At 43.2% G+C, this 18,374-nt stretch overlaps 1 protein-coding gene across 1 annotated transcript; it reads left to right on the top strand.

Moving 5' to 3' along the window:
- Positions 1–1,260: 1,260 nt before the first annotated feature.
- Positions 1,261–16,486, top strand: UBE2L3 (ubiquitin conjugating enzyme E2 L3). Its single transcript, XM_005488894.3, has 4 exons — positions 1,261–1,416; positions 9,631–9,726; positions 13,002–13,188; positions 16,127–16,486. Exons 1-4 carry the CDS (start codon positions 1,390–1,392, stop codon positions 16,279–16,281), a joined length of 465 nt encoding a protein of 154 aa, XP_005488951.1. The 5' UTR covers positions 1,261–1,389; the 3' UTR covers positions 16,282–16,486.
- Positions 16,487–18,374: the final 1,888 nt, after the last annotated feature.

Below are 18,374 nucleotides of genomic sequence, written 5' to 3'. Positions count from 1 at the left end.
CCATGAGGGTCTGCCTCTTTCAGCTTCCTCTGAGTCCATTTTCGTGGTGTAAAATGAATGCAAAATTCTTTACATATCTAATAGAATAAAGTTATCATGATCATCAACTATATTTAATAACTATTTACAAACTGTTTCATAATATGCATATGAAGTAGGTGAGGATTAAGGTGTTTCTTATAGGTGCAGTATAGCTTATTTCATTAACAAATGTTGATTGAGTTTTGTAGCAATAAGCACTATATTACTGTAAATATTGATTAGCAAATAGCTTATTCAAGAACTAATTTTAGTATTATAATTCTGTGCTTCATAATTAAAAACTTGTTGCATTTTTTCAAGTTTTTGAAAGCCTGTAAGAAGCATAACATTTCCTTTTTCAGGTTGTATTAGCCTGTAAAGTTTATTTTAGAGCTTAGAACTTTGTTGGTGACTTCTGTAGAACAAGTGTTAGATCAAGCGAGGACATGAACCGACACAAGGGTGGGGAAAAGGGGAATTGAGGTCACACATCCAGCAGTCCTGCAGTAATTCCTCAGTACATTGGGTCAGTGGAGAAGGTTTTAGGGAGCAAGTCAGGTACCTGAACATGGATGTCTGGTGGCATTTTAGATGTGATGTAGTAACTTATGTCCCATGTAGTAACTTAAATCTGCCAGGCCTGTGTCTTGGATACCTGAGGACACCTGCACTGCTGCTGTCTCAAGAGCATCAGGGCTGGGAGCAGCTACAGTAAGAGCTAAGGGGCTAAAAGCACATGGCAAAGGGCAAATGGCAGGACTGAGGGCTACTGAGGGTGCATTCCTGCTCTCCCACAGCGGTGTTCTGGCACAGCACGGCAGGGCTGAGGCTGCACGGGGCAGCTCAGGGAGAGGCAAGGCCAAGGGTGCTTTCATCTGAGACCAGCAGAGCTGAGGGTGGTTCTGTGGTCAGATGGCTCTTGGAAAATCGCCCTTCCCTCTCCCTTCAGAGTGCCTGAAGAAACTAAGAAATAAAGTTTGTGTCGGTTCTGAAGAGGACGTGGGCTTGTTTGAGAAAGCCTGTGGCTACAAGTAGTTGGAGTCCCCGCCGAGGAAGATGGTACCGAATTTGGGGGACGCACAGTAAATAGAAAAAGGCACAGCGATACTTTTAAATCAGTGATTGATGATGGAAAAGGCACCACCGAGACCTCAGGGCGGCGGGGGCCGGGCCGGGCCGGGCCGACCCCAGCACAGCCGAGTGCAGCCGAACCGGGCTGAATTCGTCCGGTCCAAGCCGAGGCGAGCCGAGCCGAGCCGAGCCGAGCCGAGCCGAACGCCCCGCCCCCCACGCACCGCCCCAGGAAGCGCAGGGTTTAGCGGCCGGCCCGCGCCGCGATGCATTGTGGGGCGCAGCAGCAGAGCCAAGATGGCGGCCAGCAGGAGGCTGATGAAGGTAACAGCGCCGGGCAGGGCCGCCGGGCGGGCGGCTCCGGCTCCCGCGGCCGCCTCTCCGCCCCGGCCCCCTCCGGCAGCGCGGGGCCGCCTCCCCCGCCGCCTCCCGGCGGGGCGGCCTCCTCCGCGCCCCTCGGCGGCGCCCCGCGCCCTCACGGCCGGAGCGGGAGCAGCCGGCGGTCGGGCCGCGGCCGTGAGGGGCCGCGCCGCCCCCCCGGCGCCGCCGCCCCGCGCTCCGGCAGCGCCCCGCGGAGCCGGCTGCCGCCCGGGGCTGGGCGGGGGCGCCGGGCGGGCGCCGCGGGCCGCCCCGACCCCCTCGCTCGGGGGGCTCCAGGGTGACTAAGCAAAGAGGAAGGGACGGGGGAAGGAAACGGCGCCGCCCGGGGCCGGGGCATCCCCGGGGCGGCGGGAGGGCTCGGCGGCCCTGCCGGGGAGGCCGCGGCGGGGAAGCGCCCTCTCCTCCCTCTCTCTCTCCCTGCGGGGGGAGGTTCGCCGCTCCCCCGCGCTCGCCCCGGTGAGGAACCGTCCCTAGGCGCCCGGGCATGAAAAAATTTCGTTTTCGTTGTTTCGGAGAGTAACCTCTTCCTCGTATGAGTAAGAGGTTTATCACACAGAAACACGGACCGGGGTTCAGAAGTTTCTTCATTCGCTGCGGACGTGGTAATGTTTTTGTCTTCACTCTTATTTGTTCTGAACCGTGGATGATACTTGGAAATGGAAACTCGGCCCCGGCTGGGCTTTTACCAAGAGCACGTATAGTTTATGGTTAAATACCACTCGGGATTATGTTTCTCGTTATTTTCTTTGAGGAAGAAGGTGCTTTTTACAAGGAAAATAGTAACCATTGCCCCCAAAGCACACAAATTTATTTTATGCGCTGTATATAATTGCCAATTACCATCCTAAACTGTAAGCAGCGAGGTTTGCCTAGGACACACTACATAGTGGCATAAAATTTATTCATCTGTAAAATGCTGTGGCAGAATCCAGATTTGCATGTGAAGTGCCTGTGGGGAAATCAATGGACTTTACAGGCCAGTCCTGGGAGGTGGAGGGGAAAGACCCCATAACTGTTGAGCAATGTTTCAGCCTTATTTAAAAACCTGCCCCTGTGGGGTGCAGAGTAACCCTCCACTGGGATTTAACAGATTCTTGGGTGATTCTGTTAAATTTAATCCTTTAATACCAGTTTTACAGCTGGCTTCAAGGCCCTGGACCCCAGTAGGGCTGGGATTTCACCCGGACGTGTTCATGGCATGTCCTGAAGTTGCATTTCCTTGATGTGCAGATATATGAATAACCACTGTAACTTGGGTATTTTAGAGGAAACCAATAGCTCAGCAGTGCTTCTATAAGACTCATTTTGTTGGTTTAAATGTTCTATGGAGCATTTAAAAATGAAGTAGTAGATAGTGTGCAGTGTCATTCATATATATTAAAAATCAGTAGGTGTAAACCTTTAATTGTCCTTAAGGATCCTGGTGAGATGGAATTGATTTTTTACTTCATTTTTGATAGCTCTATATTTTCTCAGGGCTTTGTATTATAATCACCATGTCTGTTTCTTTATACTCAAATAAGGTTTCCCTTAGTTTCAGACATAAGATTAAATGCTTGTTTACTGTTTTTGTAAGGCAGTTTTTCTTCTTGTTCTGAAATAATGCATTAATTGTTCAAAAGCACATCACTACTACTCTAGTAGGAATAATATATATTTTCTCTTTTTTGTTTATTTAAAATAGAAAATACAAATCTCAAAGGCAAGAAAAATGGTTCTTAATATTTTCAGTGCCTCTTGCTTTTTAGCCTCCCTCTTCATTTTTACTATACTTCTGAAACATTAGAATTTCAGTCTTTCACTAAAATACACTAAAAAGGAGTTTTGATAATGTGACCTTATTTTCTAGAAAATTGGTGTGGCAGTTGTTTTTTGGAGGGAGTGGTGTGGAAATGCAGGAGACATTGATAACTTACCTCTTCTGTTTTCACTTTTGTTTCTGTTGCCTAATATGCGTGGGTTGTTGGTGTCTGTGTGGGTTTTGTGCAGTTGAGGAGCTGTGGGCTGCTGTGTCCCACAGCTTGCAGAGGCTGTTAGATGAGCACTCCCTGCCTGCTCCGGGGAGTGCAGCAGCCCAGGAGGCCCTGGCTGTGCCATTCATCTCGGCAGGAACAAAGTGGAGCTCTCGTAGGGATGATGTCATCGGGATTGCTGCAGCATGATGTGAAGGTCCGGGCTCACGTGTGTGTCAGCCTCAAATCACTGCTGAAGTCCCACGTTCACAGGTCCACTTTAAATCAAAGCCCTTCACTGTTGGAGTTTTGCAGTTGGGAAGAGTCTTTGGGGTCTCTTTGTCAGGATCTCGGAATGATGAGTGATTATAACTAAAGGAAATAGGGTTTTTCACCGTGTCAGTCAATTACCTTTAAAATAATTTAGGATAAGCATTAACTGTCTTTTCTTTGAGCTAAATAATCAAGCTTGTCTTTGATAAATGAGACTAAACCTTAAACCTTTTATAGTTATATAAAATTAAGCAATTCCTGTTTCCTTAAGGTCTTGCCAACATTTTGAAGTACTGCATTTTTTCTGGACTCAAGTCATGCATCATAGTTATTCATATTAATCACCATGGCTCAAAGAGACTGGGTGCAGTACATCCATAACAACTCACTGGCTGCCTGTGGCAAACTGGGAGCCGTGTCCTCTGTCCAGGTGGGAGTGGATGCCCTTTGCATCTTGAGTTCACAAACCCCTGTGTGAAACAAACATTACAAATTTTGGTACATTGAACTTGTACCATCCAAATTTAAACATGAATTCAGGTTATAAAGACAACAAGATTGGCTTGTTATCTGAGGGTGTGTTTGGGCAAATCACCTTCCCTAGGCCAAAGAGCTTTTTTATGGCCTCTTTTTGCTGAGCTTTATCCCATCAAATGGTGCCACCTGACTGAAGTCTTGTCCCCTGATTCACAGCAGCTCCATGGAGGTGTGCCCTTCCAGGAGTGCGCTCAGCATAGCAAAAACGTGAAATAAACATGGCTGGTGACTCATATTCCAGTGACATCTGAGGTGGAGGTTTGAGCTGTGAGCCACCATTACACCTTTTCAAAGAGCCCCGGTTGTTGAATCCTGGCTCTTTGTGAAATGTGAGCTCTGGAATGAAGCTGTGTTTGTCAAGGTGTGGTGTTGTGGACAGTCAGGGCTAAAACACACAAATATGGAGTGATGATATTTAGGAGAGGATCTAAGGCTTCTCTCTGAAGGGGGTACTGGGCTTTATGGCCCTTTCTCATAGAAAGGGAATTGTCTCAGGCCGTATGATGGGGAACACGGATCTCCCAGAGATCCATGCTGGTGACTCGAAGGGAAGGCTGTGCCCAGTTGGCACCTAGTGAGATAAAAGAGGCCGTTCCTCAGCTGGATCCATGGCTGAGTGCTGTGTGGAGGGGGGTGCCCAGGGAAGGCTCTGTGCTGGACACTCACAGTACCTGCAGGGCTGGGCTGCCCCTCACGGGGCCCTGGGTGCTCCTGGAGGAGGCTCTGCTGCCCCAGTGTGGGGCTGGGCCTTCCCTGGGCACTGCCTGGGATGGAGCTCGGCTGTCTGTCACATCCATGCCTGGCTTTTACACCTTCAGAAGCATCTTTAGCAATAGAAATTGAAAATGGATTTAAAGAGTAAATAACACTTCACATAGGAAGTGAGAGATGTTGACAATTATTTTAATTTTATTGTTTTTACTCTGCTTCCATAGTTGCATAGTCAAACATTTATGCAACTGTTGAACTCCTCCGTGATAAAACACAAACATGGGACCACACCCAGGTAGGTGGCCTGCAATCTCCAGGATGCTGTGGTCCTGTAAACACTGTAGTGCTCCCAAATCAAGGGGTTTTAAACAACTCTGATACTTGAAAAATAATTCTAAATTGATCCAAACTTCAGTTCTTAGTAACAAGAGAAATATGGTTTTGAGCAACATGTGATTGTCCTTAGGCAGAAGTGAGAATGTGGATGCATTTTCACTTTTTGAAACTGAGAATTGACAAAAGGATTTTTAATCAAATGAAAATACTTTGCTAAAAAGTAGAATTGCTCAGTCAATAAGATGTGAGTATACAGGGTTGTAAGATGCAAAGGAAACTTACTGCTGACTCTTAAAAGAACTGAATTCTGTTTTTGGTTGGATTTCTGAAGGATTTTTTGGTGTGGTAGAATCAAATTTTAAGGTGTTTTAAGACTTCTCTGTACTGTTAATCCAGAAAGTGAAACTGGCCAGTTCCTGATCAGTGTTTTGGATCTTGTTTGACTTAAAAGCGTTTTTTAGAGAATGTATTCATAAACAGATAAATATAAGTTGTAATAATGATTTAGGGTTCTTTCAGGAGGCTTTTGGGGTTTTATTTGTGAATTTAATAGTATTCTGGGCTTGATGCAGAACTTACTCCAGTCAATATGAGCTCTTACACTTATTCCCATTTTCTGTGATTGCACTCTTACAAGTATTTGCCTTCACTGCATCTTCCTATCTGGCTTGGGTTTTTAGGGAAGTCCCAAAACTTGAAAGATGCGTGGACAGAACACTTACAGAGTTTTTAAAAGATTTAGCTACATTTTAAGCTGGTGCTGCTTTTCTTTCTGCTTTGAAACATTTAATTTTTGATTTGAACAGCCCAAATGAGTGGTTATATGTGAGAAGTTGTATGTACTTTTATGAATACCTTCAGCATTATATGTTTGTTTCAGGGGTGGTACCTGATCTTCAGTGTTTTCTCCATTTCATGTGCTGTGTGTAACACTTTGTCTGAACATTTCCAAATTACAAACATCGTGTCTCAAGAGAGCCCCATGAACATTCAGACATTTCAGTTTTTCAAGTGGATAAACCAATGCAGCAAGGTCACATGCAAGGTTGATAAAGGAGTGGGGAATGAAGATTGATTTAAATTCTTACTGCAGTCATCTAACCTTTAGTTACGCTCCTCCTGTGCCCCTTTAATTATGTTACTTGACAAAATTAAGGGGTGGAGGACAAGAAAAGGAATTAATCTATTTACTGTCTGCCTAGACTCATAAGTATTACTTTGAAATAAATATCTGGACTGTATCTTTTTACCTCAAAGTAGTTTTTGTCCCTTTGGAGTTGCTCAAGCCCGTGTTAAAGGTATTGTTAGCTTTTAATCTGTGCTGCTTGAAAGTATTCAGTAGCTCATTCACTTTTTTAACAGCACTGTATACTGCAGTGTCTGCCTGCGTAGCCCTGAGGCAGTTAGATCTTTATTATGGGTTTTGGCAGTTGCCAGAAGGAAAAAAACCCAAAACAACCTCCCCTCACACCCTAAATTGTGCATGGTGAAGGTCCTGCCACTCCTGAAGGCACGGCTTGGGCAGTGTTACACTGCCCCTGTGGGGAAAAGCTGTTTGTGAACAACTCCAGCACGGACTCCATTCATTTGGAGTGACTTACTGCCACACTCCTAGTGTAAGAAAAGTAATTTCTAGTACAAATTCCAGTGTGAGCCCGTGTTCGGGTGCGTGCCCAGCTGAGGTGGCTGCACTGTCGCTGTGTGGGCGGGAGCTGCTCTGCCCCTCCGTCCCCGGCTGTCCCTGCGCAGCTGCCGCGGGACAAGGGGCAGCCGGGCCTCACACCCCTCATTGCCACAGCTTTGCTTTTGCACGTGGTTTCCTGCAAAGGCCTCTCATCACATTTTAAAGAGGAAGATGGCCTGAATAATTTTTGTTTGGTTCTTTAGTGCCTCTGTACTGTTTAATTCCCTCTCTCATATGGTGGACTTGAGAAAAAGTGGGAAACAATTTGCATATGTATTTTAGCTTTTCATTGATGGCATACAAAGTTTTACAATTTTATAATTATCTCTGTATGGGATTCTTGCATTTCTTAATTCACCATCCAATTTTTTAACCTAAATCTAACTAGAAAATGTAGGTGTTTAATTTTCCATCAATGTGAAGCTACACTTTTCTCATTTGTTGTATTAGTTTAATAACATACCTGAATTATAGAGTCATAGCCCTTCTTTTTTTTGCATCTGGACAATTGTTCTCTGGGCCAGCAGCAGTACAGTGCTGTTGTCTGAACCTGGGACAAAAGCTCCTGGAAGCTGCAGTCCCACTGGGCATAATGGGGGAGATTTCTGTCATATGCATAATGTTTTTGCTATAGTAACTAGAAATTAGTCTAAACCCATTCTCCTTGCCTTGTTTTAGAATGAAGGCACTGGTGATGATGCACATTTATTTATGCCTAAATACCTACTGCTTGGTTAGCTTATGTTGTTCCCAGTGTTTGATGTGTTGTGTGTAGTATGGAATGGAATTTATTCCTTTTGCATGCTGTGGGCAGTGCTTTGCCCGCGCCTCACAGCTCTGTGTGTGACGGGAGTGAGCAGCAAACTCAGCTGCCCCTGGCAGGACCTGCCCGGCTCTCCCTGAGCTGCTGCTTTGTGCAGGAGCACTCGCAGTGAGGCCCCGTGGGGATTTGCACTCTGAGTGATGGTAAAGCACCTCTTGGAGCTGCAATCATAAAGGTTATTTTCTTTTGAATATTTTGGGTTGCTCTCTATCCCTATAAATATGACTCATGGGATTACTGGGGGGGGTTGTGTTTTCCTGCTCTAAGGAAATAGGATAATCCTCTTAGCTCTTTAAAAAAACCACCCAAACTGTCTGTGACATTGCATAAATCGAGCAGCAGTGGAATTTGGGGATTAATCCATGGGTCTAGACTAAAAAGTCAGTGTTAGTGTCATGAAGACAGTGGTAGGCATCAATTCAGTTTCAAAGGCTCCAAGGTTCAACTCCTGTGTTCAGAGTGTGCTCTTGCTTTAGTAGGTCCAGGGGTAGGAGTATAAATGTTCATTTGCTGATATGTGGCTGTTGTGATTTTTGTTTCACTTGCATTTGGAATTCTCGTTTTCCCTTTGGGTTTGAGTTTTATCATGATGCTGCATTTCTGCAAGAGGTTACTGCAAGTATTGAATCTGCCAGTCAAGTGCAGGGAGGGATCCAAGATGAACAGGGAGCTATTTTGGAAGACAAACCACAGACAGCACTTGTAGCAAGAAAACTGATTGGTTTTGTTTTTCATTGTGTAGTGTCTTTGCTTTTAATTGGTGGGTTTATCGTAATTATATCCAGCCTAATTTTGCCAGACACCTGCACCCAGTGCAGAGCTGAGCACTGTCAGAGCACCCCAGTGCTGCTGTATAAGCAACATTTTCCCTAACCTATGCAGCCACCGGGCATGTGATGCACTTTTGAAAGCACTGGCAAACTTTTATGTTTTGCTGTGGATGATTTTTGAATTCGCATTTCATTAAATTCTCTTTAAAGATAAAATGGCAGAGTTCAACCACAAAGGACTGTAATTGTTGTGGAGGAAATAAAAGTGGAACCTTGAGGTGTTTCTTTTGAGGTGTTATGAAATACTCCAGGAAGCAGTCCCTACAGTAGGGCTTATATGTCATTTTAAATATCAAAATACTGAAATACTTATTTTGGTGATACTTGGTTCACAAACTGATTAAAAATAGTCTTCCTGGTGCAGGAAGATAACCTTGCTGAAGACTGATGCAGCTTTAAAGAGAGGAATCCTAATGTGTACTGTGAGCTTTGAGGTACTAAACAGAGAGAAAGCTGAATCTTTTCAAGTTTCTGCTCTAAACAAGGCTTGATTGATATTTTCCTGGGTTTGGATCAATTTAAGCTGTTCATGCAGGAATTTGCTCATTTTCAGTTGAAATAATTGGCCCGTTCATTGGATTTATCCCTGTTTAGAACTATTATGAAATAGTTCTTCCAAATCACTGCTCTCCTCCACACAAGTCCTGAGATGCATTTTATTTCTGCACCTCACAGTGTTGTCAATAGTCTGTTACCAGAGGCACTGATTTACATTTGAGATAAACTACATTTAAAAATTGTTTTCTTTTAATACTTCTGCTTCATTGTGTCTATAATGATGTTAATAACAAGACATTTTTGTGTTTTCCTTATATATCAGAAAACAAGAGTTTTAGTATCTCATCTCAGAATTTTACATTTTACAGGTGCAAAATTTTATTTCCTATTTGTGTGGGTTGCCACACCACTAATTAAAGAAAACCACATTGACCTTTAAGCATTTTGAAAAATTTGAGCTTCTTGCTTAATGCAGTTATTAACTTACACTTAACACTTTGCTTTGCTTTTCAGGAGCTTGAAGAAATTCGCAAATGTGGAATGAAAAACTTCCGTAATATCCAGGTTGATGAAGCTAATTTATTGACCTGGCAAGGGCTTATTGTTCCTGTGAGTATAGACTGTTCCTTATGAGCTTTAAAATAAAATGAGGATCGTTTGTATCTCATAAATCCAGAGCTCAGCAGTGCTGCTGGTGACCATGAAATAATTTGTTATTGTGGGCCTGGGCTGACACTGGGCTGCTGGGAGAGGTGTTGGAAGGGAAAGCAGTGAAGTTTTGTTTTACATTAAGCCTAAAGTACAAAATCTACATGATCATAGGAAAAAGAAAGGATGTATGAAATACTATTACTCCTTAATATGTATTTTTTTAAATTTACTAGGTTTATTACCTAGTAAATAGGTAATAAACCTAGTAAATTAATATCCTAGCTGTGAGCTAGGATAATGCTGAGTATTGGGAAAAATTTGATGCAAAGAAAAGGTTTGGATTTTCTGAAGTGAGCTCTTTAAAAGAAAATAGTATCTTTGTTTATGCATTAGTTAGTGCCAAAATAAACTTATTTTACCTAATTTTTTTTAAAAAGCACTACAGTCTTAGGGAATGTTTGATGGCAGTAGATGACCATTTTATTAGTCAAATAGAGAGGGATTTGTTATAAGAGGAAAGCAGAAAATGTGAAGTGTTGACTTCTTGGCTGAAAGTCACTTGGATTTCCACCTCTTGTGTTTCCCACAGCTGTGGCCCATAGCAGTGGGAATGGCTGGCTTGGTTCTGAGAGCTATTTTCAGTCTGCAGCAATAGGGGCTGGGCCATGGGGGCAGCACTTGTGGTTTCTGTGGGTGGTGCCAAAAAGCTCCCCAAGCAGTGCAGGTCTGTCTTTTTATTCTGTGAGTAAGATTTGAGCCATCTCTGCAGTGCCTGGGCCTGGTTAGTCAGAGGCTGCTCTGGAGCTCACATGGCCCAGCTGAGCTCATGGCTGGGTGGTTCCTCTGTGAGTGCTGAGGAATCCGTTCCGTTTGCTCTTTGTGCCTGCAAGTGATTCCTTGCAGTGGCTGCCACTGCTCCTGCAAACAAAGCAAGTGGGATCTGACACTGAAATTTGACAGAGCTGAGGAACAACTCCCTTTAATCAGTCACTTTGTGGTTCATGTGTAACAGTTTAGTGCTTTGATAACACTTTGAAGCAGTATAAGGTTGGTAAATATGAGTAATAAAACAAAACAAACAAAGTACTTGTTTACTCCTGTTCAGATTAGGAGTGTGTGGTGTACAGCAGCTATTTTTAACAGTTTCTGCTCGACTGAGGATGAGCATGGTGTTTGTTTTGCAGAGCTTTGCAGCATCACAAGTGTTTAAATGCTGGTGCAGTGAACTGTGCTCCAGACCTGCCTTTTGATTGATAATATGTCCTCTTACAGGGGAAATAGCCTCAAATTCCCTGCTGGTATAGTTAAAGGAGAATTTTGTCATGAAATTACACTTCCTGTAGTAATTTCAAATTTGTTTTTTGTGTTCAAAGAGTAGTGGAAGTTTTTATTCTGAAGTTATGCTATTTTAGTGTTTCTGTCTCTTTAGCTATTTTTGGTACCAGGGTTGATGGCTTATAAATGCAATACATGAGCTTATTAAAATTTAAACTTTTTTTTCTCTGTGTTTTTGCTTCGCATGCTGTTACCATTTTAGCAAATGTTCTGACTTAGGGTTTAAAGACACATTAGGACTAACCAGTTACTGGTTATTAAATGCTAGAACTGGGCATTTCCTTGTCAGCTGCTTAATGAAGGCATGAAAGATAATGCTTATTATTTTTAATAGTGTTCACACAGAATTACTGTGAAAGATGAAGTTGAGCTGTAAAGCTTTAAAAGCTCTTGTTTGTAACACGTTTTGCTCTTCAGAACAAGTGTTAGTTTTTAAGGGTGTTCACTCAATTGAGAAGCAAATTGAAGATAGCTGGTCAACTTCTTTTCCTGTTCTAAATTGTGGAATGAAGTAGTTTGTGTCCTGTGGGTGGCCAAGGCACACTATTTGTTTGATTTCAACATCAAAACAAGGCTGTAGCCCAGGCTCCTTGTTCATGTAAGAGGCACAGTGAAGAAAATGGATGTTTTTAAGGCAGGTCACTTCTTGTGTCAGTTCACTGAACATGCTCACAAATTACAGCACATGATGAGGAAACAATTGAGCTGTGGGGGAAGAGGGCAGTGACTGCCTTAGCTGTCACCACCACCACAAGTTATTGGTTCCACTTCCAAAGCTTAGGATTGCTTGGGTAAAAAGTGATTTTAAAGCCACTGTAGTTGCCTCTCCCCCTGGCAGAAACTGTGCTGTATTTCTTACAGACACACAACCAAATTCTTCACATGGATGAGCCTAAAATGAAATGTTTTCTGTTGACAAATATTTTAATAGAACACTCCTCACCCCTAAGTATTGATAAATTCTGGAGTGGAATTGATTGCAGGGAAGGGTCTGGTTGCTAATGAAGAATGTGTGTGATTATGCTTTACACCAACTGGAAACTCTCATCCTTTGATTCTTGTTCTCAGAGTGTTTGGAAAGGCTTCATTCCATAGTTACTGTTTTCAGTGCAGAATGGGATTTTCATAGGCTTTAAATGTAGCAGTGTTTATTTTTGTTCTGCCTCTCTTGTGCAGTATTTGAAGCATCAGTATCAATAGTCTAACAGGTTTTTCTTAGTGAAATTCTGGGCATTGTTTTTGCTGTTTGAGCATGAAGAACTGCTTTGCTCACTTCACGGTTCTCTCATCCTGCTCCTTCAAAACTGATCTGATAAGAGTGGGTGCTAAAACTGCATACAAATTCAGAATGTTCTCATCAGCAAACACAGTGAATATCTATCTTTAGTACCAATGAATGCTCAGCAGATTTTTGTGTAGTCAGCACAAAAACAATCTCGAAACATTCAGAGAGATCTGACAAACCAAATTGCGTTGCTGTTCATGCCACCATGTTGTGAGACACACAAAGTAACTGTTCAGAAACCCACTTCCCTTGTCAGGTTTGCTGTTTGTGTCTTGTAAGGCTTTGCTATGTTTTTTGAAACATAAAACTACTTAGTAGAGAGGGCCTTGGGTTGGATGTAAATGGAGCTGGATTCTTTCTTACCCATGGAAATGTCAGAAATGTGGGACAATGGCAACCTGCTTTTTCCAGGGTGGATGCAAACGTGTGGCTTGTATTGCCTGTCACATGGGTTTTGATATTTCCTGACACATAAACCTGGAGTAGTGTTGGTAGAAAATGCCTTTCAAAGAGGTCATTGAAGAGATCAATGAATTCCAAGTCTGTGGATGCTGCTTTTCACTTGGGTCCATCAGCATGTGCCACATTCTGACATTCTGCCTTCTTGTTGCAGGACAATCCTCCATATGATAAAGGAGCCTTCAGAATTGAAATCAACTTCCCAGCAGAATATCCATTCAAACCTCCTAAGATTACATTTAAAACAAAGATCTATCACCCTAACATCGATGAAAAGGGGCAGGTTTGTCTGCCAGTAATTAGTGCTGAAAACTGGAAGCCAGCAACCAAAACTGACCAAGGTAGGACTCCGTGTGGAGAAAGAACTGGGTATTCAGAAAGTTTGTAGTGTTTGGATTTAAAGCGAATAATGTTTCACTTGTCAGTTTCCCAGTGCTCTGAGGGATATTCATTGTAAGGTTTGTGTCATGAATCATGTGTTGAGTGCAGAGTTCAACTTGTGGAACCTCATTTTGTTACTGGAATGGGAGGTACTGGCACTGAAGTGGCATTTCCACCTCCAGGAAACCACAAAACTCTTCATGACTAAGGAGTTCATTAAGGAAGTGTCCTCAGCATACTTTAAAATTTTGCTGGTGGTTTGTGTGGAGGTTATGCTGTGTTTCTTTTTAAACAGTGACTTCAGAATCCAAAGCTGTTCAGTAAATTCCTGGATGTTTGAAAGGCAAGGTCTAAAACCTCAAGGTTCTGTATATTTTATAATGTGCCATGTGGTTCAGTGATTTGAACATATGGCTTGAAATACCATGGGAGTCATAAACAAAATCTGAGAAGATACTACAGATTAACTTGTAGTTCTTAAAAGATCATTGCTGTCAGACTTGCTGTGTAGAGTGTCTTTGATAAGAATCTAAATATTGTAAGGGGAAAAGTTTTGTCAAGTTCTGTGGCAGGCTTAAGTGTAATATAAGTAAGGCTTTTCCTGTTGTTGCTTGCCTCAGGTGTTGGGGTGAGAACTTTGTGTTGTCTGGGAGGTGATGATTAGTTGGGTATTAAGCTTTTATTATTATACATATAGAAAGCAAACATCCTTGTAAAAAATGCTTATTTTTAAAGTGTATTAATTCAAATGAGTAGCAGTTTAGGGCAGTGCTAGAGCTCCAGTGACACTGAAGTATCTTGTTCCATAAGAGAAAATACTTTCCCCTTCCAGGCTCTTCTTAAAGGTTATTTTCACATGATCTGTGTTCCTGATAGGAAACAATGCTGTACTTGAGATATTTTTTTCTGTTTATCCCTGTGTGCTAAAGAAGGTACTTCTGGTTTTGTGATCTTGCCCAAAGACAAAACAGGAAAATTGCAGTTGTTTTAGAAGAGGTGAAGCAGCTGCATGTTGGTGAATATGGAGGTGGCAGCAGAGAGAGCCTGTGAAATGGGACTGCTGAGAGCTTAGATCTGTTGTAGCTTTATCCCTGATTTTACAGGACAAAGGCCCTCAGGAGAGAGGAGATGGAAAGAGCATGTGGAAGGTTTCTGTTCTGTCCCACACCTGAGCAGCTGTCCTGGTGCTGTCAGCCTTTGCTATTTAACTAAAGGACTTACATGTCTCTACCCAGCTTGAAAAACAAGCTGTCATTAGCTGGAACTGCTGAAATGATTGTTTGCATGCATCTCAGTGTCTCCCTGAGAATTAGCAACTCCCTGAGAGAGAGTTATCTGAGAGACTGAATAAAAGCTGTGCTAAAATCAGAATTTGGAACCAATCCTGGCTATCAAAATAGTGCAGATCTCTCATGGTCTGCTGTGTTGTGTTTGTTTGTCTTAACTCTTTCTTCAAGTTGTTTTAATGTCAACATCTGTTGTTACTATATGGTTGTATGAACCTGTGTTACTAAACCCTGCTTAAATGTCTATTCCTTTTCCTTCAGATTGCTTTTTCACTGAAAAATCACTCCTAGCTTTTCTCAATGAAATAATGTGACATCATTAATACAGCATCAGAGTCATTGGTTTTGCTCACACAGGTGTCAAAAAAGTGAAGCAATTTCATCATAAATCACTAACTTACCTTTTGCATACTAAATGTGCATCTTACTGCTGCACTTTTTGTTAATTTATGCTCAATATTAAAAACAACTGTTCATGGCAGGATAGTTTCAAACTCTGTGGCTATTGAGGCAGCTCCTGTTCTGCCAGGCCTGTTTTTTCTGGCTTGTTACTGTTTTTAAGGTTATTGAACACACATTTTCTCTGTAGTGTTTCTGCATGCTTTGCTCAGTGAGAAGGGATTGCCCCTCGGTGTTTCTGCTCTTTTCAGCAATGTGGTGGCAGTTGTTGTAAGGCAGGACTGGTGAGTTACTGTGAAGGAAGCTGGTATCAATTCTGCATTCCGTAGATAGTTGGTTGCAGTTTAAATTTGGATTTGTGGTAAGAAATGCTTTTGTTTAGCAGTTTAGAGACAAATGTTGGGTTTGAGCATGGCTTTGAGTATTTGTTTTGAGGATCAGTGCCCCAAACAAAGCCACTCTGGTGTTCCAGCATCTGCTGGAGTGACCAGCATTGTATGAACTTGCATTCCTGCCCAGAGAAAAATGTGGCAGTGAATGCACTGTGGGGTGTGAGGTTCACTGTGTAAATGTCAGGTGCACTCCCACTTCCTGAAGAGGGACTTTTCTTTGGAAGGTGCCAGGGACGTTGGTGACGTTGCTGTGAGCACCTTGCCACTCTCACCCCGTGGTTTGCCCAGTACACCTCTACTGGTGGCTGCCTTGGGAAGTTGAGAGTGAAGGGAAGACATGCCTGCTTTCCATAGATGTAAGAATCCCAGGGAAATAAAGCTGGAAAAAAGGGTTTCCAGAAGAGGGGTGGGCACAGCTGTGTCCCTGTGACAGGTGTTGGAAATGCTTCGTGGTGCAAATTCCATCTTCACCAAATCCCTTCAGGGAACCTGTCCGAGGACTCCATTCGTTCTCAGCCATAGGAGAGGATTTTAGCTGGGATGCCAATTACATGGGAAATGATTTGTAGTGCACTTCGGTCTCTATTCATGTTGATTTTGTTTACAAATACGATTTTCTGGTGTTCATTCATGGTCATTGAGCTAAATCTTGGCATATCACTGCAGCTTACTCACGCCCTGCGCTTGAAAAGGCCCGAGATTTATGGGGATGTATTGAAATGCAGTTAAAGCTCTTTCCTTGCAGGGGAATTTTGCTTACATTTTGATTTTGAAAAATTACCCATCTAAGTGTCTGACGGTGTTTATACTTCTTTTGACAGTAATCCAGTCCCTCATAGCACTGGTGAATGATCCACAGCCCGAGCACCCCCTCCGGGCTGACCTAGCTGAAGAATACTCTAAGGACCGTAAAAAATTCTGTAAGAACGCTGAAGAGTTTACAAAGAAATATGGTGAAAAGCGACCAGTGGACTAAAATCTGACACAAGTGCTGTCAGCAACCTATGATAGAAGATCGGAGCAGTGCATTTGAGACACCCCGTAAAGCAGGACTCTATGGAAAATTGACAAGTGCCACCTTTCGGTGTGAACTTGTGGCTGTTACTAACTTTCTACCGTTTTCTTAATCAAAAGTGGGCTAGGTAACCTGTAAAGAAAGGATTAAAATTTAAGATGTTCTAGTTCTGCTTTCTTTGTTTAAAAATCACTGCTTCAATATACTTTAAAGTATGCTGTTTTCTTTTTCTTGTCAGAATTTATCAAAAATATCTTAGACTTATATTCTGCCCTTAAATTGAAAAGGTTGTGGCTGTCATTTCTTATTTTTCCTTGCAGTTCCCACTATCTTGAGTTCATTCATTGAATTTTAATCCCTTCCTCAAAGTGATGTTTTAGGAAAAATATCCCAGTTCCAGCAGAAAATGATTGAGTGTTTGGCAGTTTCATTTACTTTTCTTTCTAAATGTTGCACTGTGCTTTGTGGGACTTGTTGCAAGTTCCCCCGAACTTCAGTTTGTAACATAATAAACAAATTCCAACCCACAAAACCAATCAGAAATAATGTCTGGGTCTGATGTAAATCTGGCCAATGTCTATTAAACGGGGAAACCCAAGTTTTTGTGTGCATCATTGAATTAGAATATGGCTTAAGTTCTGCTCTTGGAAAACTTTGGAAAAAAAACCTGTAGCAAACAAGTAGTAGAATGTGATTGCAAACTTCCTTCACTTCTATCTTTAAAACCTATGCAGAGTAGTGGGAAACATGCACAGAACAACATTGCAACCAATCCAGGAGAGTTCCAGAAATCGGGGACCAAGAGGTACCAAAGTGACAAACCCTCTTTTGAATTTAAAATCATTATTTTGGAAACGTTAATTTTGAATTCAAGAACTAAATCTGACAGCACTGCTGTCCTCTCTGAACGTTTTCCCTCAGAATGCGTCAGGAGCATCTGTGTTTGTGGGAGGGCCCTGGAGCTGTTCCCAGCCCCAGCACGGCTGCCAGGCCAGGCCTGAGCACTGAGGCGGGGCAGAGTGTGCTTGGCTGCTGCTGCTGCTGCTGCTGTGTTCAGCACAGGGGCAGGGCTGCAGTGAGTGCTCAGTGTCAGTCTGTCCATCAGCTTTGCCAGGCAGAGCTGCAGTGAGTGCTCAGTGTCTGTCTGTCCATCAGCTTTGCCAGGCAGGGCTGCAGTGAGTGCTCAGTGTCTGTCTGTCCATCAGCTTTGCCAGGCAGGGCTGCAGTGAGTGCTCAGTGTCTGTCTGTCCATCAGCTTTGCCAGGCAGGGCTGCAGTGAGTGCTCAGTGTCTGTCTGTCCATCAGCTTTGCCAGGCAGGGCTGCAGTGAGTGCTCAGTGTCAGTCTGTCCATCAGCTTTGCAGGGGCTGCAGTGAGTGCTCAGTGTCTGTCTGTCCATCAGCTTTGCCAGGCAGGGCTGCAGTGAGTGCTCAGTGTCTGTCTGTCCATCAGCTTTGCCAGGCAGGGCTGGCCTGTGGCTGCCCTGGGGCGCTCCTGCGCATGCTGAGGGAAGGGCAGGGAGCTTTCCCTTCAGAGCTGAGCATCCTTTGCCCGTCTCTGCTGCTTCTGCTGCCTTTCCTCCCCAGCCCAGAGCCTGATCCTAGCTCCACAGTCAAACTGCCACACAGTCAACCTGCTGTCTCCCCTTCTGCAGCTGGGCTCTGCTACTGAGTGAATGGATTATTTCCAGAAATCCATCAGTATCTAGGAGCACATATCATTTTGATGTGCAGGAAGCTGAGTTGAAATAACCCTGACACCTAGGTGGTTGCCTATACTCCTAAATTCAGTTTTAATACAGCCTCTGCCTTTGCAACCTTTCAGAACTAGTGTGTCAAGCAGTAGATCTCTCTTGGTTTTAATGTCTTGTGTATTTGCTATTTCCTTATTCGTCCCTCTCCTCTGGCTTTCATTTCCAATTTAGTGTAAACAATGACAGCCCAGTACCTCACCTCTGTTGAAAGTAAATTTTTTTATGAGTTAGGGAGCTAAGAAATTTTATGTTTAAGTGTTCTTAGACAGATTCTTTGGCAGGTAAATAAAGTTAAACCACAT

Source organism: Zonotrichia albicollis, chromosome 18, assembly GCF_047830755.1.
Source record: "Zonotrichia albicollis isolate bZonAlb1 chromosome 18, bZonAlb1.hap1, whole genome shotgun sequence".
Classification (NCBI taxonomy): domain Eukaryota; kingdom Metazoa; phylum Chordata; class Aves; order Passeriformes; family Passerellidae; genus Zonotrichia; species Zonotrichia albicollis.
The sequence above is the reverse complement of the archived record's forward strand: the minus strand, read 5'-3'. Positions and strand labels throughout refer to the sequence as shown.